The sequence below is a fragment of the Globicephala melas genome, chromosome 2, assembly GCF_963455315.2.
Source record: "Globicephala melas chromosome 2, mGloMel1.2, whole genome shotgun sequence".
Taxonomy (NCBI): domain Eukaryota; kingdom Metazoa; phylum Chordata; class Mammalia; order Artiodactyla; family Delphinidae; genus Globicephala; species Globicephala melas.
Window position 1 is genome coordinate 60,865,270 of NC_083315.2, and position 24,108 is coordinate 60,889,377.

The window sequence follows — 24,108 nt, forward strand, 5'->3', positions numbered from 1 at the left end:
GTCTCCTCCCAGTGTGTGCCCTCTCTCTAGCCCTCGCAGTCTCTCGTCTCGTTAAACAATCCTGTCTCTGCTCTTATGCGCCCCCCCGGGAAACACACTGCTTATCATGAACCATGACTCCAGGAGGCTGTTGCTGTCACAGCTGTATTACCTACACCCTCACCCGAACGCCCCATCGGACTTGATCCTGACCTCGCGGCTGAAGCACCACCTCATTCTGTCTGTTGAGGGCGTCTGTTCCTTGTGAGTATCCTCAGAGAAAGAAATCCTTTAATGGCTGAGGAACCTGGGGGAGAGGAAGGTTCCGGCAGGTAGAGGCAGACAGACATTGGTCTGTCGCTCTCATTCTTCGCTTCATTCAGCCAGTGACATTCTCCTGAGCCCCTGGGTGCCCCGCCCTGTGCCCAAATCTGCCGGGATGGACGCAGGGAACGAGGGAAGAGGGCCATGTTCTCGGGAAGCACAGTCTATCTACTTGGGGAGGCAGGAGTTACACAGGCAAACCTGTGAGAAGTCCATGCAGAGCAAGCCCTGTGGGTTGGTGGCAGAGAACATAGCTGTGTCCCTGAAGTTGAATACACCTGCCATGGGCTGGGCTTGGGAGACTGGGGAGGGCTTCTTGGAGGAGGAAGGGAAGGAGGACAAGTAATCGGGGTAACTTACATCCTTTTGGACGAGCTCCGCGTAGGCTGTGCAGGCAGCAGAGACCAGCTCAGCAACATCAAGGTCTATGAGGTTGTTGCACGCCTGTGCCGGGAGAAGGTGGGGCGAAATCAGGTCTCCCCGGGCACAGGCAGCGACCTGACGCTTCAAGGGGACAAGACCGCCGCTCACGGCAGTCACTGGGGCCAGCTGATCTCCCCCCCCACCAGCTTGGCACACTGCCTGAAATTGTACCCATGGAATTTTCTCTATTGGGAAGATGGTAAATGCAGTTTTCATTCTGGGCTCTAGGGAGTCCTGGGGTTCCACCGAGCGTCGCATGGGCTTCTAGGATGACTCATTTTATGATTGGGGTGCTCTCTAAGACGTTTTTGACAAAGCCTTCCGCTGCTTTTTAGAATTGTTGGAAAATTCCAGGTCTTTTGTCACAGGAGGACCCTAGGGCCAAAGAGTTCACTGTCAGTCTGTCAAGCCTAAAGCTTAAGAACTGTTCAGGGCCTCAGTTTCCCCATTTGCTGAACACGGGTGATGATGACGATGAGCGTATGGCCCCTCTGTGTCAGGCTTGTCACGAGGCTTAAACAAGCTGGTCTCTAAAAGCATGCAGCACAGTGTTCGGGGTATGTCAGTCTCGTCACTATTCCTGCCCAGGGGCAAAGGGGCCACTGGAGTCCAGGGCCCCCGACCCAGGGGCCTTCACCAGAGATGGTGTGGGCGTCGGGGGCCTCCAGGAGCCGGTGGGGCCGGGCCGGGCCCGAGGGTGCTCTCACCAGGAGGATGTCGTCGCCCGTCATGCTCTCCTGCAGCACCTGCGTGCGCACCATCTGCAGCATGCTGTAGGCCACCAGCACCTGGAAGTTCCTGCAGGGCTTTCCCGTCAGCAGGACCTGCAGAGGTGGGCGAGCCTCAGCCTGACCTGTGGCCTGACACTGCAGACGCCTATGGGATGGTGCGGTACCCACCAGCCACGTGGCCCCGTCCATCATGTCTGGGCCTTGCTGCCGACGTGCTCATTCATTCAGTCATTCGTTCATTCAACCTCTGGGCTTCTAGGCATGGTGCTTGCTGTTGGGGGACTCAGGGAAAAAGCCTTCAGGGAATTCACTAGAGAGAGGGAGGGAGGAGGGAGAGAGAATGAGAGAGGGAAGAAGGGAAGGAGGGAGGGAGCAAGACAGAAGGCGGGAGAGGGAGAGAGAGAGAGGGAGAATGCCAAGAATGACTGGGTAACTCTCTGTAGCATTTTTTTTTTTTTTTTTTTTTTGCGGTACGCGGGCCTCTCACTGTTGTGGCATCTCCCGCTGCAGAGCACAGGCTCCGGACGCGCAGGCTCAGCGGCCATGGCTCACGGGCCCAGCCGCTCTGCAACATGTGGGATCCTCCCGGACCGGGGCACGAACCCGTGTCCCCTGCATCGGCAGGCAGACTCTCAACCACGGCGCCACCAGGGAAGCCCTCTCTGTAGCATTTGAGTGGAGCTTTGGCAAAGCAACAGTTGATGGAAAGTCAGCAATCCAGGGGTGTCACCAAAGGCCTGGCAGTGGTCATGGACTTGAGCATGGAGACCAGCAGGCCAGGAGGGAGGGGTGAGGTGGGGGGAGTTGATTTCTGAGGCACTGAATGTCAGGCTGAGCGGTGGGCCGGATCCTGCAGGCAGTGGCAGCCACTGGGCAGGGCAGTGATGGGCGGTGGGCCTGTTCCCGGGGAGGTTCATCTGCTGATGCCCCGGAAACTAGGGTCAAATAACTGCAGGTGCGACCTGTCCCTGGGGGCCCCTTCTTCTCCAGAAGTCAGGGCTCAGAAGAAGTGGGTGCTCAGGTGGAGGGGAAGGCCGAGGAAGAGGTGACTGGGAAAGTGAGAGCAGAGTGAGGCCCCTTGCACAGGCAAGGTGGCAGGGAAGCTGAACGCAGGCCAGGCTTCCACCGCACAGGCCACGAGGCCCCTCCTGCCTGCGCTGCCCTGAGAAGGTACAGTGGTGGGATTAGATGAACAGATGGACCAACTGATGCTCTGTCATCTCCCAACAGGGCGGAAGCAGGCTCAGTGGCCCAATATATCCCAGTGAACTCCATCCAAAGCCAGCAATCAAGGGAGGCAAGGAAAAGGGCTTCCCTGCCGCCTGCCCTAGGGGTAGGGTCTATCCTCTGCCCCAGAGGAGCGCCTCACCTCCCAGAGCCTCCAGACGTCGTCGAAGGACTTGAAGGCACGTTGAAAGTAGAGGCAGAACCAGGGGAAGAGGGACTGCACGGCCCCCGCACCCTTCCCTTCTGTGGGGAGAGAAGCAGGGTGCCAGCCAGGGGGCCATGGTCAGGGGAACAGGAGATAAAGCAAAGACAGACAGATGAGGCCAAACAACTGAGCACATAAACACGCTGGGAAATACAAAGACCTGGGCTGTCACTTTTCCATCTGCCCTTGGAGACTGTTTGGGGTGGATTTCCAACTGTCCAGATTTCAACCCCATCCAGATGAACCCTCTCGCTGGGGCCCAAAGAAAAGACCAAATGACCTTGCTCCCTCTCACATGATTGGGCGCCACTGCCTTGGACTGGGTCCCGGCCCCCTCCCACGCCTGCTCTGGTTGGAGGACATGTAAGATGGTAGAGGGGCGCACTCACTTAAGTGCTCAGCAAACACGGGGTCCAGGAAGTTGATCACGTTGTTGAGCATGTCGAGGTTCTTGCCCACCCCAATGTTGATGACACAGCTGTGCTCCTGGGAAAGATGGGTGGGAGGGAGGGAACCCCTTGAAAGCATCAGAAGAGTCAGTCTTGCTTCATCAGCTCCCCAATTCTGGAGGCCCTGTGCGTGTCTGGCTCTGGGCCGGGCACGTGTCTCTGTGTGAGTCTGAGTGTCAGTGTATGTGTGTTTGCAAACACACATCATGTCTGTGTCTGGTGTGTGTGTGTGTGTATGGTGGGCATGTGGAGATGTCTCAGGAGTGGCTCACAATGCAGTGAGACCAGTTATTCCTCCAGACACATGCCATGGGTCTGGACCAATCAGGACAAGGAAAGAGCAGTGTGCACATTGTTGCAGGGATGGAGAGAGGGATGGGGGTGGGTTCTGGGTAGCTTCTCACAGCTCATGAGGAAAGGCTTTCCAGAAAGGGAGTAATGGGGGGCAGCACCTTCAAAAGCCCTCCACCTCACAGTGTGGGGGGCGCCCTGGGGGGCCAGATGCAGGTCATGTGAAGGTAACTGTGGGAGACAAGACTGAAGACAGAACTTTGAATGTCTGGCTGCGGTTTCTGGATTTTATTCTGGAGGCTGTGGGGAGCCGTGGAGGATTTGCAGGAGCAGAGCCATGTTTTGGGAGGGTAATGCCCGGAGAAAGGTGGGCCTCACTGGGCCTTGCCAAACCTTTCAAGGTTTGACAAGAGCTGGACCCAGAGCATCATTACCCACCTTCTCAGTTCCAATGCTTGCCACCCCCCAACCAGAACACACCCCACCGGGGCTGGCATTGTCTTTCCATGGGAGAAGCTCCTCTGGGACCCAGAGGGCTGCTTCAGGGCTGGAGGAAATGGCTGGGGCTGCCAGTGCCTGCCGAACCTCAAGGGGTCGTTTGAGGAATGGGGGTGGTCCCTAAGCCAGGCTCAGCTCTCACCGTTTTCTGCAGGAAGAACTGGAAAAGCCAGAAGGTCTCATGGTCATGTTCCACCATCAGCTGGAAAAGCATCACCATCTCATGGAAGCCCTGCTGGTACTCTGGGGTGGAGGGGAGCTAGTGAGGAGGGGCGGAGCCTGGGCTTGGACCGGCCTTATCCCAGGAAGGGGTTGAGAAGAGGGGGCTGACGGGAGACCCAGCCCTCTGGCGCACCTGCCTGGGTGTTGCAGACGTAACTCAGGAGCAGAATCTTCTCCAGCCTCTTCTTATCAATAAGGACATTGCCCAGGGGGTCTTTGTCATAGAGTTTCTGGATGTCGTATGCTAGGTGGGGGGCAAGGGATGGTGAGGCACCAGATCACCTCCAGCAGAAGGTCCATGGGTGAGTTTATTCCCCTCATTCCAAGAGGCTAGGACCCAGGACATCCTGGGAAGGGGGCCATGAAAAAGGTACATCAGCCCACCAGGCTTTGCCTCTCACCACAACCTGAGCTGCCTGGGCTTTTTTCCCACCTCCGAATCTTTGACCAGGCCGTACCCTTTGCCAGGGATGTCCCACCCCCCCACCAACTATAATTCAATCTAGTTCAAGGCCAAGGGGGAAAGAGATGTAGACAAACAGCAGAAACAACATACACCCAGGGATACACAGTGCTGGGCATCTAGGGGCAGCCAGTAGAGCCAGGCGGACAGACTAACCGAGGTTTAGCTGGCAAAATTCCTGGCACATGTCAAGGCAGCTCCCAGGAACCAGCGCACAGATGTGACTGAGGTGGTGCAGGGATGACCTCCAACCCTCCCCTCTGCCCAGCACAGCCCACCCTCCTTGGCTCACCGATGTTATTCCGAGTCTCTATGAAGTTCCGGTGCAGGTTTTCCAGAAGGGGCTGAATCTTCTCGTACATCTGGCATAAGGCCTTGTAGTTCTTCCTGTGAGAACGGAACTGAGGCTGAACGAGGCAGCTTTCCCTTCCAGGCCAGTCGGGGTAACCCTGAGCAGTGCCCTCACCCAGGCAGTGCCTGCTACCTGTGCTGCCTCCCCTCTCCCTGCCTCTGCCAGCCCTAACCATCATCTGATGTCTGCCTGGAGTGCAGCGGGGTGACAGGTTTAACCTCTGGCTCTGCAGTCTGACCACTGCACCTGAATCCTGGATTACAACTTAAGTACTGGGTGTCTGCCACTAGGGTCAAGACTTGGGGATATCACCAGCCCTCCCTAAGCCTCAGTTTCCTTGTCTGTAGAATGAGGCTAACACTAGCACCTATGCCTCAGAATTAGAAGGACTGGATGAAGCAATGTTTTGTGCCCGTCATTAGAACGAGCTTAGGTGGTGTCGTGGGTTGAATGGTGACCCCCAAAGATAAGTCCATGCCCTAACCCCTGGAACCTGTGAATATGACCTTATTCGGGAAAAGGGTCTTTGCAGGTGTATTTAATTGAAGGATCTTCAGTTAAATACTGTGTTAAAGTTAAATCTTTAACTGAATTTTCTCCACCTCAAGAAGGCTGCACAGGTCTAGGGATGGCTGGGCTGGGCTGAGCTGGGCGGTGTGGGGAGGACAGCTGGGAGGTGCTGGGATCCAGCTTAAGTCAGCAGAGTGAGGACTGGTAAACATGGCCGGGCTGGGGTGCGGGGTCGGGAGTGGGGATGGGGGAAGGTACCGATGCCCCCTGAATGTGGGCCCCGAGTCGGCAGAGCCGTGGGGATTTTGTCTCTTGGAAAGAGAAGTCCATTTGAAGGAAGAAGCCTGAACCTACCAGGCTGGGGTGGGCACCCCCTCCCACCTGCACCGCCAGCCACCCTCCCCTGACAGGATCTGGAACGTTCTACCTCCTTGTACTGTCCACCATGAGCCGCTCATCCTGGGAACTCTGCCATGAGTAGTAGCCCGTAAGGAATTTCCAGGCTTCCGTCCTCACGAAGGGGTGCAGACCCTGGGGAGGGGTGGAGGTGAGAGGTCGTGGGCCTTCCAGATGCTTGCCCAAAGGGCCCCTCCCAATGCCATGCTTGTCCCCTTGCCTGCCCATGTCCCCCAGTTCCAGGGTGAGGCCAAGGGTAGCTGAGGACCCTACCCTTTCCAGGATGTTAACACAAATGGAGTCTCGTGACTTGGCCAAGTGACCGTTCTCGTCAAAGAAGCCATCCCATTCCGTCTTGTCAATGGGTGGTTTTCTCTTCACCTGCCAAGGACAACCACCTCAGCCCTCTGTTAGGAACCTTTGGCTTTTCTTTAAGTGTGATTTTTAAGTGATATACTCTGGATTTTGCAGTGTGAATCAAAGTTCACAGCCTCTGACTCGCTTCTGGAAATTTATCCTGAGGAAATTACTGAAAATATATAGAAAAATGCTGTATGCAAAGTCATTTTCATTGCACACTACTTACCAAAATGAAAAATGCAAGCACTCTCTAACTGTTGTGCAATAAGGGAATAGTTAAGTAAACTATGGTTTATATGCTTAATGGAATATTGTGAGGCATTTAAATTGATGCTTACAAGGAAAGAATAATAATCTGGGAAAATACAAATGTTAACGGACAAAAAGAAAACAAAACTGTGTATTAACTGTGTATTCAGTATCTACTTTCTCTGTGTACTATACTCCATACATCCGTTACATATTATAAAAGCTTCACATTATATACTCTTAGAGTGAATTAACCACTATAAAAATCCTGTTAGGGGGCTTCCCTGGTGGCGCAGTGGTTGAGGGTTCGCCTGCCGATGCAGGGGACGCGGGTTCGTGCCCCGGTCCGGGAGGATCCCACATGCCGAGGAGCGGCTGGGCCCGTGAGCCATGGCCGCTGAGCCTGCGCACATTCGGAGTCTGTGCTCCGCAGCGGGAGAGGCCACAACAGTGAGAGGCCCGCGTACCGCAAAAAAAAAAAAAAAAATCCTGTTAGAAAAAAACCCTGAAAAAACCCACCTAAAAACAAAACAGTGATTATCTTTGAGTGATAGGATTATAAGTAATTTTCCCCTTTTTCTTATATTTTCAAACTTTTCTATAATAATATATACTGCTTTGATAATGGAAAAATATAAAACAAGCACTAATTAAACACCTCCAGGAGCTCCATTTTAGCTTTCCTAAAAGAGTAGAACAATGCATCATAAGGAATGGTTTCTGGTTTACATCAGAGGTGTGTGTGTGTGTGTGGGGGGAAGTGAATGCAATGCATACAAAGTAATTTAAAATGCTCATAAAACAATAATTAGGAGTTGAATTCCTGTTGGAACAGGGGAAGATTCCTAGGAGTCTTGTATTGGAGAGAATATCTTGAAATGCCACATAGCAGACTTGAAAGTGTGGTGATGGACAGAGCTTGGCAGGTGACTAGACATATCTGATGTGTATAACTCCCAACTTCCCATTAATATATACCTGAATGTGCACATGTGTGACTCAAATTTACATTTGCATACGAGTCACCTGAGGATCTTCTTTAAACGCAGATTTTAACTCAGAAGGTTTGGAGTGGGGCCCAAGATGACACATTTCTAACAAGCTCCCAGGGGATTGCTGAGGCTGGTCCACTGACCACATGTGTAGAAAGGTGTTAGAAGTAAAACAGCCCTGGAAATTAAAAATTAGAGCCCACAGGCCCAAATTGGGGATAATTTCCACTAGCTCCATGTTCTGTTGGGATGGATTGAGCAATACACTTTAATGACTCATACATGTTCCATCTTCTGAACCAAAATAGGACATATGGGCCCTAGAAGGTACAAAAAATCTTGGCCTTCGCCTAACCTTGAGAAGCAGGGTCTGCCCTGATGCCATGTCCCGACTGCATAGGCACTGTCACCTGAGCTGAGCAGAGCCAGGCTTCTGCCCCCCTGACAGCCATCATGATCTCCCAACCTATACTCAGAGACTGCAACACTCAGCAGGAAGCAGAAGGGAACAGGCAGAGCTGGGCTGTGTCCTGGGATCCTTAATTGTAAAAGGGAGTGCATGAACTTTAGGAATACATTTCCTCATGAATTTTAGTCAATTGATCAATTTCTACAATACATTTCTTTTTTTTTTTTTTTCTTTTTGTGGTACGCAGGCCTCTCACTGCTGTGGCCTCTCCCGCTCAATTTCTACAATAAAGACAGTTGTGATTTTGATGGGGATTGCATTGAACCTATAGATCAATTTGGGAAAATTGATAACGCTATTGAATCTTCTGACCCATGAACACAGTATATTTCTGCATTTATTTAGGTCTTCTTTAATTTCTTTCAGCAATGTTTTGTGGTTTTTGGCGTGTAGGTTATTCATGTATTTTGTCAGATTTATCCCTAAATGTCTCATTTTGGGGGATGCTACTGTAAAAGTGTTATTTTTCAACTTTCAACTTCCAACTCTTCATTGCTAGTATATACAGATACAGTGGAGTTTTATATATTGATCTTGTATCCTACGACCTTGCTAACCTCACTTATTAGTCCTAGTAGCTTTTTTGGTGTATCCATAGGATTTGTTACATAGGCCAATGATCAGCAATCTACAACCCATGGGCCAAATCAGGCCTCTAATCTGTTTTTTTAAATAAAGTTTTATTGGCACACAGCCATGCCCATTCACTCATTTGTTGTCTATGGCTGCTTTCATGCTACAATGGCAGAGTTAAGTAGTTACAACAGAGATGTATGGCACACAAAGACTAAAGTACTTACTATCTTGACCTTTACAGAAAAAGTTTGCTAACCCTGACACAGATGATCATGTTATCTGTGAATAAAGGCAGTTTCACTTCTTCCTTTCCAGGCTGGATGCCTTTTATTTCTTTTTCACGTTTTATGCACTGGCTAGAACTTCAAGGGCAATGTCGAATAAAAGTGGTGAGAGCAGACATCTTTGCTTTGTTCCTAATCTTAGAGGAAAAGCATTCAGGCTTTCGTGATTGTGTATGATGTTAACCATAGGCTTTTGGTAGATGCCCTTTATCAGGTTGAGGAAGTTCCCTCCTCTTCCTAATTTGCTGAGAGTTTTTATCAGGGGTGGATGTTCTGCATTTACTGAGATGATCATATGGTTTTTCTTTCTGTAGTTTGCTAAAATGGTAAATTATATTGAATTATTCTGAATGTTAAATCATTCCTTGGATAAACCGCGCTGGTGATGTATTATCCTTTTAATTTTTAAAATTTTAATTAATTTTAATTTTAATTTAATTTATTTTTTGCTGTGTTGGGTCTTTGTTGCTGAGCGTGGGCTTTCGCTAGTTGTGGCGAGCGGGGGCTACTCTTCGTTGTGGTACGTGGGCTTCTCGTTGCGGTGGCTTCTCTTGTTGCGGAGCACGGGCTCTCGAGCACAGGCTCAGTAGTTGTGGCGCACGGGCTTAGTTGCTCTGTGGCATGTGGGATCTTCCGAACCAGGATTCGAACCTGTGTCCCCTGCATTGGAAGGCAGATTCTTATCCACTGTGCCACCAGGGAAGCCCCTGTATTATCCTTTTTAGACATCATTGGCTATTATTTACTACAGTTTTATTTAGGATTTTTGCATCATTGTTCATGAGAGATATTGGTCTATAATTTTGTTTTCTTGTAATGTCTTTGATTTTGGCATCAGCGTAATGTTGGCCTCATAGAATAAGTAGGGATGTATTCCGGCTTTTCAATTTTTTAGAATAGTTTGTATAGAGTTAGTATTATTTCTTTCTTCAGAATTTGGTATAACTCACCAGTGAAGCCATCTAGGCCTGGAGTATTCTTTGTGGAAAGATTATTAACTACAAATTCAATTTTTTATTTGATTGAAGGATAGTGTCAGAAGAAATTGTTTTATTTTTTACTTTTAAAATTAGAGATTTATAGGAATAGGACGTTATCCTTTTAATTCACTTTATTATTTTTTATTTTATTTTTTTGGCTGCGCTGCACTGCGTGTTGGATCTTAGGCATGCAGGATCTTAATTCCCCGACCAGGGATCGAACCATGCCCCCTGCAGTGGAAGCGCGGAGTCTTAACCGCTGGACCACGAGGGAAGTCCGTCAAATTTACTTTAAAAAATAAAAACAAACCATACAGGAAACAACAAGGAATCAATAAACGCATAAAGCATAAAAATGATAGAAATCCAAAGAAATCGATTATGGAAATAAATGCTTAAATTCCCTTATTAGTTGTAAACATTTCAAAAGCACTGATGATAGTCTAAGCACTTTATATTTACCAACCTTCTAATCTTCACAGCCACCTATGAGGTAGGAGAGGTTGTTACACTGTTTTATATATTAGGGAACCAGAGCCCTAGAGGGTTAATTCGTATATTTGAAGTCGTACAGTAAATATCAGAGCTGAAATTTGAACCCTGAGCTGTTTGTTGCAAGAGTCAGGGTGCTTAACCCCAACGCCATGCCACCAGGGAGTGTAAAAGACAAGAAATTTCAGTTTGAATAAAAACTATACGCCCTACATACGCTGTTAACAAAAGGTATACCTTAAAATTAAATGCATGGAAAGATTAAAAAATAAATGATGAACAAAGTTACGAAAAAAGGGTTGGACACAATGAAAGTGGCAAAGTAATCAAAGTACTATGCACAGAACACTATAATAAAAGATATGGCATCCACATAATAAGGCAGAGATAATCGGAAACATCGCAAGAAGGCATCTGCTGAGTGCTCGGACAATTTGCATTACTAAACCTCTACCTGCAACAATTGGCCACCTGCCTACTTTGCCATGGCTGAATTTGTTTATAAAAAGCCACTGACTTCTCCTTCCAGCAAACTCCACTTCTCTCTGCGCAGCCACTTCCCTGAATCTCCCCATACCCGAGCAATCTACGGGCCACCCACCAGAACATTTAAGACATTTGCTAGCAAGCAAAGGACAAGCACAAAAAGCCTGACCACCTGCAGAGGGCTACAGTGGTGTGTGTGTGTAGGAATTTCCACAGGAAGTCCCCTTCCTCTCTTCACCTACATCCACACCTCCTGTCTATGCCTAAGATCCGTCATGCAGTGCAGCGCGGCCAAAAAAAATAATAAAGTGAATAGAATCTGTATCTGGGGTCCTTCAAAGTAAAGGAGGTGGTCATCTCAATGGCCACTCAAATCCATCTTCATCCTCCTATATTCCTCCGTTCCTTGCTCCGCCAACCTATTAACACCCTGCCCACAATCTGGGTACAATGACCTAGTCATCCAGGAGGAGACCCTGGTAGTCCTCGAGGTGCTGGGTACTCTTCAGCTCTGCAGTAGTGCCTTTCCTAGTCCCCTGGGAAGGGTACTGCCAGGTAGGGCAGGTGTGGAAATCTCCTCCCACCTTTGTGGTGTGCCTAAGCAGGTTAAAGGTCTCCACGGGCAAACCTGGGGAAAGCTTGGCCATGCTTCCTCTGGAAAAGGGGTCCAGAAGTGGGAGCCTTAAATGGTTCAGCCTCTCTAACATCTGCTAGCAGCCTTGGCTACAGGCATACATCTTTCTACTCTCCTTCCCCCTCTGCATCACTGGGTTTAAGAATTTTCTCCAGTATTGTTAGTAAAATAAGAAAGCCACTGGAGGATAAGGAAAACTTTCTATGAGGGTTTTTGATGCTGTGTTCCTCTGAATACTCATAGCAACAGAGCCCTCAATAAAGCCTGAGTTCATCTGAGGGACAAGACATACTCCCAACAGTAACCATGTTAATGATTCTTACCAAGGGGAGAGGGTGTGGCCCAAGGAGGGCAGGCATATTGATAGTAGAAAGCTTGGGGGGGATGTGTGCAACTTGAAAGTTATCTGGGTGATTATTAGTAACCCAGGCGTGGAGGGTGTATCATCAGTATAGCATAGTTATCTTAAAAATAGCTTAAAACAACAGTGGTTCTCAAAGTTAGCTGCATGTCAGAGTCACCCAGAGGGCTTGTTAAACCACAGATCGATGGGCCCCATCCCCAGAGTTTCTGGTTCAGAAGATCTGGAGCTCAAGAATCTGCATTTCTTACATTTGATGTTGATGCTGCAGACTCAGGCACCACTCTTGGAGAATCACTGATTTAGAAGATGGACTCCGCAGTTTGGGTTTAAATACCAGCTCTGCCACTTACTAGCTGTGGGTCCGTAGGCAAGTTGCTTAGTCCCTAGGCCTCAATTTTCTCATTGTGAAATTTTTCTCAATTTTCTCATTTCTCAATTTTCTCCAAGTGAAGATAATAGCTTCATCCACCTCATAGAGTTATGATGAGACTGAATATAAATAATGCATTTAGAACAGTCATTGTACCTAATAAATGCTATATGACAGTTTGTTATTTTATTATTATCCTTCTCTAACTTCAGATAAATGAAGAGAGGTATAAAGAAAATTCAAATCAAGGCCTCGTGATAATCTTCAATAGAGCAATAACATTTAAAACTCTGGGAGAGAGAGGCCTGTTTTTCATTTCTGCTTTTTTATGTATCACTCTCTAAATCGCTATGATTAATGAGACTTGAGATTGGTTAAGGTCATTATCATTAGTTACTATGATTTTGAAAAATATACTGTATAGAAAATTTTATGACTGAGGCTGAATTCAATTGAATAGTGTATCATTAATCGGACATGGAACTGCCTACTAACAAAAGCATTACTGCCACCTGGTGGCAGCATACCAAAATTGTTGGCAAAAGCACCATGGAAAATTTATCAGCATCTTTAAGACAACTTGCAGACCTAGACTCATTAAAGTTAGAATGTCACATACGGGGGAAAAGCAACACTGGCTTAGATAGAAGGGTAAAAACGAACCTGTGTTTTTCAGTCCTGTTGTCTGTAATGATGGTGAGACCAAGGTTTAACCTACCCTGCTCCATTTTCGAGGCCAGCTCAGGGCTCTAGTCCTTCCTACCCAACAGGGGAAAATGGTCCTAATGTAAGCCAGAGGTTGGGGAGGGAGGGCCTCAGAGCTGATGAAGAGCACCCACCAGGATGAAGGAGGCCGACTGCCTGGCAGAGAGGCTGTTTTCAGGAGAGAGGGTGGTCATGGTCCCTGCTAGCTGTCTTCAAAGCAGCCTCTGACCAGAGCTCACTTGGAGCCCTAAGTGATGCTTTAATTAAGCAGGGGAAGGTGATCTTCCTATGAGTTGCATCCCCAGGAGGAACTGGGCCTATTCTGACCTCCCATACTTGAACAGAGCCAGCCACTGTGTGTCACAAAGCCCCTGGAATCCTCATCACAAAGACCTTGGAACATGGGAGCACTCAGCTTTAGAGGTTAAGACACACCCAAGAACCAAGGGGACTAAACCTCCCAGTCACCCAGGAAAACTATAGCCCTTACAGGATGTGCAGTGGGGGTTGGGATCAGAGGACATCGGGGTGCTGGGCTGGTCAGGGAGGGCTTCCTGGAAGAGGTGAACCAGGAAACCTTTCTCTCTATCTCGGGATCTCCCTCCTCTGGGCTCCCTTCACTTGTTATCCCGCCGGACTAGTACCGAAACCTGGAGAACACCTAGAATGAGAACTTCAGATTTCTTGGGTGCCACTTTCAGAGACTCAGAATCAGAATGTCTGGGCTGGGGACCTGGGGAACTGTATTTTGAAAAACTCCCTGGGTGACTCGGATTAGGTATTTGGATGGTAGCTTCAAGGGGTAGAGATCAGTTTCATTTATCTTTATACCTAGAACGCAAAATACAGTGCCCAAGTGACTGAATGAATAAGTTAATTGAAGAGTAAATGAAACTCTTAAATCTCATCTTACTTTCCTCTCTGTATATATTAGAGAGATTTCTATACATGCCCCATCTCCCCCCCTACCCTGAGTTCCTTTAGGCCAGGGTCAACGTCTGATTCTTGTGCTTTCCTCTCCCAGTGTCAACCCCACCTCCTGGCACTTGGTAGGTGCTCAGTATTTGTTGAATGAATCAGGACTGGCTCCTCTCGGCTCCAGCATCACCAGTTCTCCACCTTAAGCGTCGCTTGCATTTCTACTCAGGTCTCGGCCATTAAAGCCATCTGGCTCTAAAGCATCCTTAGTCATTAGGAGAGGATAGTAATTAGACCAACCAAACTGGAATCAGGAGCTTGGAGCTGGAATTTGGACTCTGACCTCAAATCTGGATGTTCCCCCGTTCTGAACCATGGATCCCCCAGCCATGAAATCAGAATACAGTCAACCTCTGGCGTGCACATCCTTATTAACATAGTGAATCAGCGTCCATATGGAAGTCTTCAGTGGACACAATTCACTGTCTCATTTACTGTTACTGTTCTGCTAGCTTGTGGCACTGCAGGAGGCCTTTTAAATCGAAACGCTTTATTCTCTGCCTCTCTCCACTACTCCATCCCAACCTAGGAAAGCGTGACAGCCTCTTCCCCTTGATCTGCTGCCCCTAGGTCTGCATGGACAGGAGGTGGGGCGGCTTTGAGTAGGGGAGGAGTGGAATAAGGACGGGGCAGCCTCTGACAGCAGGATGTCTTCCTTCTGAGTCTTCCAAAGCAAATGTCCGGAGCAGCAGGCAAGGCGAGGACAATACTCACCATTTGGGATTATCTATGCCTCTGTTCTTCCACATTAACAAATGTCGACAGCTGAGAATTCACTGTAATGTTGCCCTAAGAAGCTGAGGATCAGGCAGGGAGTTGGAAAATCTGAGTGCTAAATCCAAAGTGGCTTCTAAAATGTACATGATGGGCATAGGTCATCTACTGAACTTCCTTTCACCTCTGGCTCCTTATCTGCAAATTGTAGATAATAACCCTTCCCCAAATTAGCCAGTAGAGTTTAGTCATATTACAAAAGCCTCATAGCAACCACATGGAGGCTTAATATTCAAACAGAATTGCAGGACCCTGTGCTGAAGCAAGAAGGGTTTTGATCCCTTTTTCTCCTTTTTCTGATTCTTCTAAGGGGTTTACCTGTGTCAATCTCATTTTCTTCAGGGCCGAATGGTCCTTACCATGTCCTTGTATTTGTATAATTGCCCAAATTCTTTAGTTTCTCCTGCATTACTTTTCTTTCATTCATTTCCCTCTCCCTGATGGGACCCAGTTTTCTGTTTTAAATTTCTGTACATGGGGATTCTTCAGGGCACAAGAATCCCAGATTTTAACATATTCTTCTTGGTATTAGAGTGTGGGCAAAGGTTGAAGAGATTGAGAATTTGCATTAAAGTCCTGGGAGGGAGCAAACCTCCTAGCCCATCTTTTCTCTGAGGACTCCGGCTGTCCATGGGCTGCCTGCCGACACTGTGGTGGGAAAGAAGGAGGGCAGACTTGGAAGAGGGAGCTACTGTGGGAATCTCCTGGTTCCCCCACCAGCTTATTGATCTATGCCCTGCTCTACACTACATATTTATTTGCAAGTTGTAATGCTGATCTGTGGTACAGTTTTTCTGAGTTTCTTAACCAGAAGAAGTAGGCAAGGGAACCCCAATGATACTGAAACATGTTTCAGTCTCCTGTATGGAAATGGTGAGAGCTGAGAGGTGCCCGGGGAAGACTGTCTCATCTCAGACATAGAGTGTTCATGCGTGAGAAGGCTCGTGGGCTTTGGTGCCAGAAAAACCCAGGTTCAAATTCTGACCCTGCCACCCGCCCATCATGTGAACTTGGTCCCACCTGTTGGGAAAGGCCATCTTGTGCATGCCATCTTTCCACCCCTGCTTGGCCATGTACGAGTGGGCCTTGAGCCTGGAACACTTCCTTGTCAAGAAGTAAAGGGCTTCCCTGGTGGCGCATTGGTTGAGAGTCCGCCTGCCGATGCAGGGGACGCGGGATCGTGCCCCAGTCCGGGAGGATACCACATGCTGCGGAGCGGCTGGGCCCATGAGCCATGGCCGCTGAGCCTGCGCGTCCGGAGCCTGTGCTCCGCAACGGAAGAGGCCACAACAGTGAGAGGCCCGCGTACTGCAAAAAAAAAAAAAAAAAAAAGAAAGAAATAGGGAGCCCTCTCAGGCTGTGCTGGATTTATCACCTCATGTGGGGATGTCTTTCCCTGCTCTAGATTCAGCATAAGCTCCTTTGTCCTGCTTGAGTGTGTGCGTTGCACAGCACCTGGCCAATCCCAGCACTGTATCTCCGCCTGGCAGGGAGGGAGGGGGCTCTTTGTGAGGCCCTGGGGCACCAATGCCTACTACTGAAGCTGATTCTGCTGTCGCTTCTCCATGTGAGTAAAGCACTGTTCCCTCCAGTGCCTGTGTGAGTTGTGTCTTTCTTGGTGGCCCTGACACTTGCAGACCACGGAGCGGGTTGACATTCTGGGATGCTGGTGGCAGGCATTGCTGTGCTGTTTGCTCTCGTCTACGCAGTGGGACTCCTCCCCTAGAGGTAGTAAGAGGTGTCATTTGTTTAACACCGTCTCTTACTCTTTCTGAGTCTCAGCATCATATGTCCTGGGGCAGGGGGATGATAATACCTCATGGAACAGGAGGGTAAGTGAAGCAGCGTGTATAAAGAGCCCGGCATGGGCCAGGAGCCCAGGGCACAGGAGTGGTCATGAACCTTGGCATCACCATTAGTATTGCCAATACCCAGGACATGTCTGTAAAAATCCCTATGAACTAGACTTGAGTCAAGATGCCATTGCTTCCACGAGGCTTGCAAGAACACCAGTTCAAAAGTTCAAAGATTCTGTGAGCCAGACAGTTTCTGTCTCTCTGCCTTTCTCCAGGAACCTGAGGACCACGGTTGCTATAAAAGCAGGGTGAGGCCAGTATTAGAAACTGAGTTCAGTTCCCTTCATGTCAACTCAACACGACACAACTCTGTGAAATGTGATGCGCCAGGTCCCTGTAACAATTAACAGGTAGCCCCCTTCAAAGGACACCTACCCATGACTGTCTAGTCTGGGGCATGCTACTTCTTGGTATAAATTACATGCATCCTGATTTTATTTCACTGCAAAGTGCCGACAATCTTTTATGCTAAAGCAGTACTTTTCTCTTTGCCCCTCCCTGTGGGGAACCAGGATAAGTTTAGATTTTCGGCAGCAGGTTTTCTGCCCTCGCCTCCACGAAGTGCGGTATTTCTGACAGTGCTGGAGACAGCTGCACGTCATGTGTCACTAGCGGGAGGCGAGCAGAGGGCTGGGGGGCTGGGAGTGGAGACGGCTGTCTTCTGAGCCTCTGGTGTTGGAATTCCCCAGAGCAATAGCCAGCCCAGCCTGAAGTCCCCGGGGCTACTTGGAGTGCCACGGGGTTATTTGCTGCATTTGGGGCCATCACCATCATCTTGGGAAGCCCTCACTTGCTCTACCCTTCCCCTCAGTCAGTTGAAGATGACAGCTCTGTCACCTTGAATCCAGTTATCATGCACGCCAGGAATACCCCATAGGAGCGACTCTGGGTAAAAGCCACTGAAGTCAGCAAAAGAGAGGCACTCAGCCCTGGGCAGCTGAGTCCCCGCGAGCTCCCTCCTGCTCTGAAGGGGTCTTGCTCCTTAGGGGTCCTTGTCGTGGTTCTCCCTGACTCCTGCCCCCAAGCCGTGGGGCACCACCGAGCACAGGACTCTGATTCTCAATGAGACCAGGCTGCGTTTTTCATGCTGCCCCGTTCACTGCTCATTCAGCCCCCAAAAGCCCCCTCTTGTCCCTGGACATCCCGACCACAGCTGCCTTTTATAGGGCACTTGCTATATACCTCAGGGGAGGTGTTTCATACGTCAGTGCCAACCTTGACCACCCTGTGAGGGCAACAGAAGTTACTTGCTTGGGATCACCCAGTTAGTAAGTGGGGAGCCAGGAACCTCCTAACTCTGCCTAGCCTGGCTACCAGCCAGGCCAGCTCTGCGTCACATCAAGCTGCCTCCCTCGGCCTGTGGGCAGAAGTGGGCATCTTTGAACACCTTGCTGGCTCAGGCGACTGTGAGCCCAGAGCCCAGTGGGGAGGAGGGAGCTCGCTTTACCTCCTTGTCCAGACTTTGAAATAGTCATTCAATCCAAAACAGAGTGTGTGGTGATGGCTGGACGAGTGAGATGGAGAGGAAAAAGGACAAGGAATTCCGACAAACTCCAGGGACTGCTAATGGAGAGAAATAATGTGGCTGATTATACCTCTGAAGGCTATCTCTTCCAAAATGAATTTTGAATGAAAAAATTATGCATTTTCCCTGCAGCTTAAATCCAGGAAAGAAAGGAATGGGCAGCGCCTCCCAGTGCAGGCAAGAGCCGCTGTGTGCGTCCAGTGGTGCCTCTGACCACTTCACCTGAGTCGCTTCCCAGCATCCTTGTCCCTAGGGTGCCTGCAAAGCAGGCAGAAGCCACAAAAACAAGCCATGGGAACCTTGTACACCCAGGGCTCCAGGAACAGCAGTGTGGACTGAGTCTAACTCCATCACCCCGTTAAGGCTTAGAGGGGTTATTCTCCAACAGCTCCAGGGGGCCTTCTCTAGGCCAGGACCTGTTATTTCCTCTGCCCACCCCCTTCCATTCTCCCCATCAGGAGTCATGGATCTTAAATCCAGGAGTATAAAGCTCCTTTTGTGAATGAAGGCTTATCCATGGGTTTGGGGAGAAATGAGCCCGTCCTTCCCTCTTGCTAGGATAATCTATAGATGAGAATAGGAGGAGAGAAGCATTAGTTTTAGAGTCAAGCAGACCTGTGCTCAGATCCCAACCTTACAACCTACTTGCTGTGTGACCCAGGACAAGTTATTTAATTTCCTAGGCTGTTTCCTCCCCTGTACAGTGGGGAAACACGATCTATTTCACAGTATTGTTGTGAGGTTTAAATAATGTCTGTACAGTGCTTAGCACAGTGTCCGGCAGTTTGAGCAGTTGTTTGTGTTGTTATTATTTGCTCCAGAGCACATCCAGGCTAACCTTGGACCTCCCAAGAAACTCTCTTCTGGGACTCCCACCCCCAGCCTCAGACAGCCCTGCTTACCTGGTGTGGCCACCTGGGCCAGGCATCAAGGACCACAGGGACAGCTGGGATCACTGAGCCTGCTGCTGACCCTTGACCTCAGATAGGCTGTTTGGTCAAAGGCCTAGCTTGCCCTCTGGTGCAGAAGAGGCAGCAAGGCCCGAGCCAGCAGGAGACCCCTCCAGGCAAAAGAGAAGTGACCAAGATGCTCAAAGGCCCATGGGTGCCCAGTCCACGTTGCCCTCGGGGCAGACAGATCCCTACGTCAGTGCTCTATAGCTACACCCTCACCCCTTGGTGGGCTCACACCCTTGTCACTCATTCTCCTACACAACAGCTCCAGATGACGCACAACACTCCTCAAATTCAGGAGTACACAAGCACCCCTAAACTGCAGCATCCCAGGCTTCAGCATTCACTCTCCCACACAGTCACACCCACGGAAACACAAACAGCCCCATCAGCGAGCACGCAAACCCACATGTAATATATGCCGCACACACGTACATTCCCCAAAACACAGCACAAAGTCAATCCAGGGCACCTCACTTCCCTGTGAAATTTGCCGTCTAAAGTGTGTACTGCAAAGTTCATGTGCGTGTGTATATGTGTGTGCACACAAACACACCCACACCCACAGGTGAACACACCTGGGCAGGATGCCAGGGACCTCGTCAGTCCTGGCAGCAGATCACAGACAGTTCCCATCCCAGAGAGAGCCCAGGCTGAGGAGGCCAACGAGGGGTGGCGGTGGGCAAAGGGCTTACGCTGGGGACTTCCTGGAGGGCAGAGTTCATGAGGAACAGGGCACAGCAGGAGGACCCCAGGTGCCTGGAGTGACGGAAGGGGACATGCTGAGCTGGGACCTGGGGAGGTAAAGGAGGATGCGGCAGATCTAGTCCTACAGAGGCAGAGAGGACGTCCCAGCACACACCAGCACCTCACAAAGCAGGCAGGCCGGAGATATTCCTTTCCCACATATTCTTTCCCTTTTCTGGAACAATTCTATCCTCCAGACCCCGGGAGACTCTGAGAGCGCTGACCCTGACCTAATGGGTAGGTCCATGGTTGTTCTGGAGACCAGATACAGGAAGCTGATTACTGGGATTCTCAAAGGGATGTCTAAGCAGTGTTCTGCTTGGAGGATAAAGACTCCTGCAGCCTCTGTTCTCTGTCTTTGGGCCCTGTTCTGGGGGCAGAACATGAGTGGAGGATCTTAATTCCTCTGTGTCTACAAGTCTTTCACTTGCCCAGCTGGGGAGGGGCTGTACCTGCGTGGGCTAAGCCAGCACTCAGGGAGGAAGAGGCTTCCCAGCCCTAACCTAACTCACCAATCCAGTTTGATTATAAGCGCGCAACACCAGGAGGTGGAAGGTCCCAGCACATTCCTCCTCCCACCGCCTACTCCTCCCCAGTCCTGTGCCCCACTCTCTTCTTCCCCCAGCCTTTCAGGGGTAACACCTGCAAGCTTCTCTGCCTTCTGTAATCCTTGAGCAGCTGGGGACAGTGCTGTTATGGGAATTGTTCCTCCCCTTTATGGGCAGAGCCCACAGACTCAGGATGCTGCTTTGCCGGCAGAGCAGCTCTTTCCAGTGATGGGATTATACAGAAAAGCATTTGACCAAGGACTTGGAGGCAGTCAGGGTCATGGGGGCAATTCTGCGACAGGGTCTGAGAAAGACAATTCTACAATCTGCACCCGCACTGCACCCTGACCTGGGCACAGGCTAGTCTTGATCACAGAGTTGTAAACGGAGCCCTGAAAAACATTTGCAGCAACTCTACTTCATAGATAGAGAAATTAAGCTCCAGAGTGGGGCAGTAACTTGCACAAGGTCACGCAGCAAATCAAACGCAGACCTGTAAGTAAAATCCAGTCTCCTGCCTCCTGTCCTCGTACCTTTAGATCTCAGTAGAATGGGATGTTTTAAAGCCAGCCTTTGAAGAAAAGAAGGGGATGCACAGGTGAGGAGGGACTCTTGTGAAAGTTTAATGAGGCATCGAGGAAGCTCTTACTTTCTGGGGTGTAGGTGTTCTTTTTCCTTCTCCTCCGCTCTGAGGTTGGGACAGGCGAAGGCCAGAAAGTGCCACGTTCTGCTCATCCCTCTCATCTTGGGGGTGGAGACGGAGTTGAGGGGAGGCGGCAGGCCTGGGTCAGGCATCGCCTTCTACTCTGGTCTTGTCTGAGAGTAGCAGCGGCTGCAGAAGCACGTGGTGCCACTGCGCAGCGAGGCTGAGATAAGAAGGAGGATTGATCTTTCTGCTGCTTCAAAGAGAATAGAAGCCATCCCTGTCATGGCTGTTGATCAAAGTCTCTGCAGAGGATGATTTATGTGCCCTCCCCTCCCCACTCCAGGCCTGTGGAGGCGGGAGTACCACTCCTTGTCATGCTGAGGGCTTCCTCCAAGTCTTCCTGCAAACTAGAGAGACCCCCTTCCAGCCAGGGTCCCACAGCAGCTACCAGGAGCCAGGGGTCCAAATCCCCCCTTCAACCTTTTCTCCAAGCAGCTCAGCCCAAGGTCATGGCCCAGTCTGTGGGAACTCATATTATTGTACAGTTGTATTGTCCTCATTGTACAGAGGAGAAATTGAGGCATAGAGAGGTTAAGTAACTTGTCCAGAGCCACAGGCAAGTTAACCCTTGGGAAACCTCCATTCTTATGGGGGTTTGTCCACAGAAAGTCCCCTATCTGATGGCAGAGGCATGCTTCTGCCTCTGGAGCTACTGGTTCACCTAGCACGTGTAGACCCCAGGAAGACTGTGAAAATAACCTCTGTGAAAAGGGAAGGAAGGATGGGCCCTACTTCTAAAATGTCTCATTTCAGACATCTAGGAAAATCCAAATTCTTTAACTTTACTTTGCCTCTCTGGTGGGACAGAATGCAGACTTTTCCTGCTCCCCCTGCCCCCATCTCCAACCCACACCTAACTCCATCTATCTGCAAATATGTGCCTTATGTGTGAAAATCCTTAAATGCTTATCTTATCCATTAAATACAGTGCAAATTCCAAATTCCTTAGCCTGGCATTGAAGGCCCTGAAGAACTTTGAGAGGCCACGTGGCCTGTGGTTAAGAGTGTAATCTCCTGGACCAAACTTCCTGGGCTAGCATGCTAGCTCCTCAACCTCCTAGATTTTGACGCATGGATTATTTAGAAGTGTGTTGTTTAATTTCTAGGATTTGGGGGATTTTCCAGATATCTTTCTGTTATTCATATCCAGCTTAATTCCGTTATGGTCAGAAAACATGTGTTATATGATTTCAATTTTTTAAAATGTGTTAAGATTTGTTTTATGGCCTAGAATATGGTCTATATTAAATGAACGAAGAGCAACTTGAAAAAGATGTGCATTCTGCCTTTGGTGGTGGAGTCTCCTATATCCTTGCTGATTTTCTCTCTACTTTTCTATCAGTTCCTGAAAAATGAGCGTTAAAGTCCCCAAGTATAACTGGACTTGTCTATTTCTCCTTTCAGTTCTCTCAGTTTTCTGCTTCCTGTGTTTTGAAATTCTGTTGTTTGGTGCACACACATTTAGGATTATTACATCTTCTAGGTGAATTGATCTTTTTATCATTATGGAATATTCCTCTTTATCCCTGGTAAGTTTATTTCTTTAGGAGTCTACTTTGCCTGATATTTATATAGCCTTTCCAGCTTTTAAAAAAATTAATGTTTTATGGTATATTTTTTCATCCTTTTACTTTTAACCTCTCAATATTTAAAGTGAATTTCTTATAGACAGTATATAGTTGAGTCTTAGTTTTTTAAATCTAACCTGATAATCTCTGTCTTTTAATTGTATGTTTAAACCATTTACATTTAATAGATTTATTGATATTGTTGGATTTAGTTCTACCATTTTGTTGTTCGGTTTTGATTTGTCCCCTCTGTTTTTCATTCCTCTGTTTCTCCATTTCTGCCTTCTCTTGGATTATTTCAATATGTTTTAATATTCCATTGTTATTTCTCTGTTGGCTTTTTGAAATATCTTTTTGTATAGTTTTTTTTAAGTGGTTGTTCTAGGTATTGTAATATATATACCTAACTTCTCATGGTGTACTTAGAGTTAATATTCTACCACCGCAAGTGAAATATATAAGCCTTGCAGCCATATAGGTCCTTTCTCCCTCCTCCCTTTATGCTGCAGTTGTTATAACTAGTGCATAATTATACACTGAAAACCACATCAGGCACTGTTATAATTTTTGCTTTCAACAGTCATACACACTTTAAAGGATTTAAGGGGGGTGGAAATAGGCTATTATAGTCACCCAGCTATTCTCATTTTTGTTTCTTTTCTTTTAGTCCTAAAATTCCAAGGTTCCTTCTGATATCATTTCTCTTTCTCTTAAAGAACTTCCTTTAATGTTTCTTTTAGAGCTGGTGTGCTAGCAATGAATTCTCTTAGTTTTCCTTCAACTAAAAATGTCTTTATTTTGCCTTTAAAAAGATATTTTCACTGGATATAGAATTCTGGGTTGACAGTTCTTTTGTTTCAGCAGTTTCGAGATGGTGTTCCACTGTCTTCTGGCCTCCACGTCTTCTGATAAGAAATCTGAAGTCATTTTAATTATTGTTCTCATATATGTAATGTATTGCTTTCCTCTGGCTGTTTTCAAAAATATTTTCTTTATCCTTGTTTTTTAGCAGTTTGATTAAGATGTATTTGAATCAGGTTTTCTTTGAATTTGTCCTTCTTTTAGGGTTTGCTGAGCTGCTTAAATCTATAAATTTATGTCTTTTCACCAAATTTGGAAAATGTTCAGCCATGATTTCTTCAATATTTTCTGCACCAAGCCTTTTCTTCAATCTTTCTGGGACTCCAAAGACATGAATGTTAGAGCTTTTGCTGTTATCCCATAAGTCCCCAAAACTGATTCATTTTTTCCCCAGATTTTTTCTGTTTTTCAGATTAGATAATTTCTATTAATCTATTTTCAAGTTCGCTGACTCTTTCCTCTTCATCTCCATTTTGCTATTGAGCTTATAGACTGAATTTTTTATTTCAGTTATTAAATTTTCAGTTATAACGTTTCCATTTGGTTCTTTTTTATAGGTTT

General features: G+C 48.2%; 1 protein-coding gene across 2 annotated transcripts; it reads right to left on the bottom strand.

Annotated features, from left to right (window-relative positions):
* Positions 1 to 253: 253 nt before the first annotated feature.
* TBC1D21 (TBC1 domain family member 21) lies at positions 254 to 13,225 on the bottom strand. Of its 2 annotated transcripts, XM_030875297.2 has the most exons (11): positions 13,166 to 13,225; positions 6,344 to 6,451; positions 6,102 to 6,205; positions 5,105 to 5,199; positions 4,483 to 4,593; positions 4,270 to 4,370; positions 3,279 to 3,375; positions 2,827 to 2,927; positions 1,434 to 1,550; positions 664 to 747; positions 254 to 286 (listed from the first exon to the last, which is right to left on the bottom strand). In XM_030875297.2, the coding sequence occupies exons 1-11, from the start codon at positions 13,223 to 13,225 to the stop codon at positions 254 to 256; spliced, it is 1,011 nt and encodes a 336-aa protein (XP_030731157.1). The 2 variants fall into 2 exon arrangements, with proteins under 2 accessions (XP_030731157.1, XP_030731159.1); XM_030875299.2 differs by lacking the exon at positions 6,344 to 6,451.
* Positions 13,226 to 24,108: the final 10,883 nt, after the last annotated feature.